Below are 5,091 nucleotides of genomic sequence, written 5' to 3'. Positions count from 1 at the left end.
GATGAAAAGGGGAGGGAAACGGTACCGACCGCCGCGCGCGGCGGTCTCCGGCCACCGGACGGCCGATCCGAGCCGTCCAAAATATATACACGAAAAATAGGGTGTCTAGATCAAGCACCCTACACACATCGGATGCCGTTGATTCCCGCGTTGGGCCCCTCGGTTTTTTTTTTAAAATTTTTGGACGGCTCGGATCGGCCGTCCGGTGGCCGGAGACCGCCGAGCGCGGCGGTCGGTACCGTTTCCCTCCCCTTTTCATCGGTGCAAATAGCACCACTCTATAATTAAACCATCATAACTTGGGTTAAGATATTGCGTAGTTAGATTTGGTGGAAATAGCTAGAACTTAACTTGAAAGTGCATAAACTATAGGTTTTCGGTGGATATCTCTGATTTATGTTCTTCGCTGTGGTTTGCATGTTGTTTGGTTTGGCTAATGAGGTTGCAATTTTTTATTTTTCGGGTTTGTTGGTTGTCGATCGGAGGTTCCGTGAACGCATATTTCTAGGATTAGGATTTTGGTTGAAAGAAAAAACAGGGAAGAAATGGGCCAATAGTTGCCCATCTACAGCTTCGTGGCTCCAGATTGAGGGTTCAGATATTCTAAAGGTAATTTTCTAAATTCTTTTTACACGATTTAGGCTGGATTTGGGTTGTCATTTGGGTGGGTTTTATGTATTTTCGGTTGGACAAGGTTTAATTTTTGGCCATGTGCATTGGTTGCTGATATTAGGCTATGGCACATTATTCTAAGTTGTTACCCTCTACTTTCACAAAATCAACAAACAATACAGTTACTTAAAAAAAAAAAACAATACAAAAGACTTGGGTAACGACAAAACGTGTATAAGCAGTTTGTGTATGAAGTTACCTTTGAGTCTTGGCTATATTTACCCCCCTCTTTCAATTAAAGTCACATATCTGAGGGCAAAAGTTCTGTCTCCCTGCCTGAGTGCAAACATATGGACCATATGGTTAGTGGTTTACCTATACGTAGGAATGGTTACCATAGCATGTGCTGTTTTGCTGCTATATTTTCGAATGTATTGTGTTGATGGAGTATATTCAATTAGATGTTCAGAATGCTCTAACACTAATAGTGTGTTTTAGGATGAGATTGCTTGCCTTCTTTTTCTTTTCTTTAAATTCTCTTAGCTAGCTTCTGGTCCTGAGTTTTTTTTTTCAAATATGAAGATCTATATATTATTTTGCATGCTGAATTTTTTTTTTCCTGGAGACATCCAGCTTGCTCCCTTGAGGAACTGGAAATCAATCATGAGTTGCCTCGACTATTGCAATGACGATGATATGCAATGGGCTTCTAACAATGCACAGTTCACAGGAAATAATGCATCAGGTAGTTAATTAATCACTTTGCAGGATTTAAATGTATTACAATAGTTTCTCTTTCATTATTTGAAATACTAAAGAAGGCCTTTATTGGACAAATATGAAAGACAGATATCTTTTAGTTGTAGGAGTTGGAATTTCAAGGTTTGCATTCTATGCTTCGAGTGTGAATCCAGAGACCTTTAAGTCCTTTCCATTTTATTAATTTCAGTGCTTTCCGAACTCGAGATGGTATCACGAATATTTGCAGGGCGATTGTCTTGGCTCATTTAAAATGGTGATTATCTTAGCTCATTTAAGGTTTTAAATGCTATCACTGCTTGGTTTACTTGTGTTTTCGAGGTGGTATCACGAATATTTGCAGGGTGATTATGTTGGCTCATTTAAACACTATCACTGCTTGGTTTACTTGTGTTTTTAGTTTCCTTATTAAGTTTTTATTCTGTTTGGATCCATATAAACAAACTATAGTGCCCCATGTTGGCATTTTTAGTGTTGTGTCATTCTCCTTTGTTTTCATTCCGTAATTGAAGGCTTCTCATTTTCATCCTCACTTAACTGAGTAGAAATTAATGATGCCATGCTACTGAAGCTGGCCTAATAAAGGACACAAAAACTGTAGGTATCCCTACCATTGCTGTCCCAACTATCCCAGTGGATGAATTGAAGGGAATAACAGAAAACTTTGGTACAAAGGCTTTAATCGGTACTGGCATTAAAAGTTAGACTCCAGTAAGTAGCCAGACCAATAATTTTTAGCACAAGTTGGGCTCATCACATTGTGTTAATTTCTATATGTTGTATAACAACCTAAGATCGACCAGTTGCTTCATGAATTAACAGGTTTCTATGTTCCACCTTAATACATTTTTACTTTCTATGTCATAATAGTTGTTTAGATGTCAAAAATTATGTCTAGAAGACAAAACAAATCATGCTCTACAGTTCTAGGGTGTCCTGATGATATATTTTTTTGCATTAGACATTAGACGGCAATAACATTTCAGTTTGATGATTGGCTTCATGAATTCTTGTAAAAATTTATTACCTTTTCGATTCAATATGTTAAGCAAAGGAGTTGGACAACTTTCCGTATGATTTGAGTAACAAGTTCATAGGATCGTTTTTCTTGTATTCTAGCCATTGAAGGAACTTTGGACAGCCCCACACACTAACATTGAAGACGATTTGGCACCAGATATCTGGAGGTGTGGAAAGAGTTTGCATATATACTTGCTTTTATACATATTTTCATTTTGTAGATATTGAACTTGCAAGTAGAAGACTGTGGGGAAGTTGGAAAGCAGGTGACAAGGCAATAAAGGGAATTGCTCCAATTGAGACCTCCTAACCATCGAGAAGGAGCATATTCAAGACATCCCCAACTACTGCAACGATTTCGAAATATTCAAAATTTGCTCTCTTCAACGGGCATAACATACGTGCCTTGCATGTTGCAATTCACCTAGTCAGCCAAAAAAATATGCATTACGTAAATTATATCAGTAGTCATTGTATTGAGATACCATATTCAAATAAAGGGTAGTGTGAAAATCGCTTCCTTAGCACTCTTCAAAGCTCGACGATGAAAGAACTTGAAAAAGTATGTCACCGCCAATACAGGGGAACTGACAGGCTTGTTTTTTGAGCAGAGGGAAAGAGGGTGATTCTACTTAACCCACTCAACTAGGCGATTGCTGGCTAGTGAGAGGCAAGAGTACCATTTTAACAGAGTAACGCACATGAACCCTAACTTCCTAATGTGGGAAGCCAGCCCATGACAAAGGCCCGAAAGCCGCACCCATCCTTCGGACGGGTCCAACGGCATAAAACGATTGGCCCCCTTTTCATGGTTGAAGTTGGGCCAGGGAATTGGTTTTTCTGAGCATATTTAACCCACTCAACTAGGCAATTGCTAAATAGTGAGAGGCAAGAGGATCCTTTTAGCGAACACACAAACCTGGTCCTACAAACCCAAACTTCCTAATTTCAGATGTACCAAAAAAAAAACCCCAAACTTCCTGATATGGGAAGCCACCGATAGGCTTGTTTAGTTATACTTATCATTTTGTAAAAACAAAAATGAGGAGCGCTTTAAATTCAGAAAAACAATATGGTCTGTGGGATTAAACCATTGACTCTAACTGACTAATTTGGATTGCTTATCCTTTCTTTTATCGAATTCCAAACGAGCTTCAATAGAGTAGGTTGTTTTGGTTTACAAAGAATGCAGACACGAGTTTGTTGATCTGGGTTTGAGCAGGACTCGCATAAATTGCTGAGCTTCAAAATTTATTTTGAATTGGCGTATTTAAGTATGAACTCTTCTTTTTTGATTACAAGTATAACTCTCTTGACCACAGGTTTCTAGTTAGTCGATTATGCGTCGAGCTCGACTGAATTTATGTGAAGGCATATCAAAACCACAATTTATGATAATTCAGGTGTTCGACTCAGCTTACGCGTACCTTGACTAGTTTAGGGGGCCATGATTAAAGTTAGAGCAAGGTTCCTTATGGACTACTCCCAAAAGAATTGATAGCACATGAGAGGTTTTGAATCTGAGACCATCAATGTGAGTGCCCCAAATGTCCCACATCGGGAATTTGTGGGAAATGGATGTGAAATATAAGGGATTCTGACCAGTTACTGTATAACCTAAGGATAACTTTTTAAGCCGCTTATTTAAGCTAAGAGTAAGCGGGTCAATTGACGCGGGTCGTTACAACAAGCCAACCCCTCCTGGTCATATTTCAACCACAATTACTTAATTGAAGAATTGTATCCATTCCAGTGATCTCATCTCACCTACCACCCTACTAACTTGTTGACTGTGGCATTATTCTATATATATTCTCCTACATTCCTTCCTACGTTATGTACTTATGTTATCTCTTTTCCATGCAAATTTCTTCTTCTTCAACAAGTCTTTAAATTAATATACTGAAAAGAAATCTCAGACCCCAGCTGTTATCTTTTTACCATTGAGTACTAATTGTTTAATAAGATATTTGCATGATCCTTATCCAAATACCTTTTACTAATTAATTAAGAGTCAACACGTACGTTTAAATTGAATTCAAACGATCAACCACCTTCATTTCCCATGCAGTACGTTATTGAGGAAAAAAGTGTGAAAAATACTACTAGAAAGTTACAAATCACAATGAACTCCTCCGGCCATTGCCATTGCATCTATCTCAAGAGTTGGTGAATGAAAATTTTCACATTCTTGAATGGGAGATGTACGTACCAAGACCCTAGAGAGAGAAATTCATCAATTGGTGTATGAAGTCGTCGTGCTTACGAATTAACCCTTACATAGGAGGCCGGTTTCTCGAATGACCCACGCTACCATATTTGATTCTCACATTTTGAGTGTACAATTCTACAACATAAAAATGGTTGGTGGTCAAAGTGAGTAATTACTCATTAATTGCCATGTGATGTGTATTGGTCCAAATCTAGAGTCGTTTAATTAACATCACACATTTTCATGGAAGCTCATACATTTTTTCCAAATGAATGGACCCATATACCTAGCAACAAATCATATGTGAATGTGTGGTATCAGGCTTCGTTCCGGAAAGGAAAATAAGTACTTATTTTTTAAGAAGGCAAGTTCAAGCTCAAAAATCATGTACTTACGCAAATTATTTTTCTATCAATATGGATCTTGTTTGATAGATCTCATTGAGATATTTAATACGGTGCAAAAAAATTTAAAAAATTATTTTTCAT

The 5,091-nt window shown here is 37.9% G+C and overlaps 1 protein-coding gene across 1 annotated transcript; it reads left to right on the top strand.

Moving 5' to 3' along the window:
- Nucleotides 1-303: 303 nt before the first annotated feature.
- Nucleotides 304-2,751, top strand: LOC131316794 (uncharacterized). The gene is made up of 3 exons (XM_058346245.1): nt 304-609; nt 1,246-1,357; nt 2,613-2,751. The coding sequence occupies exons 1-3, from the start codon at nt 397-399 to the stop codon at nt 2,699-2,701; spliced, it is 414 nt and encodes a 137-aa protein (XP_058202228.1). The 5' UTR covers nt 304-396; the 3' UTR covers nt 2,702-2,751.
- The last annotated feature ends 2,340 nt before the right edge of the window (nt 2,752-5,091 follow it).

This window comes from Rhododendron vialii, chromosome 2a, assembly GCF_030253575.1.
Source record: "Rhododendron vialii isolate Sample 1 chromosome 2a, ASM3025357v1".
Classification (NCBI taxonomy): domain Eukaryota; kingdom Viridiplantae; phylum Streptophyta; class Magnoliopsida; order Ericales; family Ericaceae; genus Rhododendron; species Rhododendron vialii.
The sequence above is the reverse complement of the archived record's forward strand: the minus strand, read 5'-3'. Positions and strand labels throughout refer to the sequence as shown.

Excerpts from the sequence above, each read along its gene's own strand:
- LOC131316794 (XM_058346245.1), top strand. The coding sequence starts at position 397 with ATGTTCTTCGCTGTGGTTTGCATGTTGTTTGGTTTGGCTAATGAGGTT. Across the intron at positions 610-1,245 it reads AGGGTTCAGATATTCTAAAG|CTTGCTCCCTTGAGGAACTG; the intron begins GTAATTTTCTAA and ends GGAGACATCCAG. Across the intron at positions 1,358-2,612 it reads CACAGGAAATAATGCATCAG|ATATTGAACTTGCAAGTAGA; the intron begins GTAGTTAATTAA and ends TTCATTTTGTAG.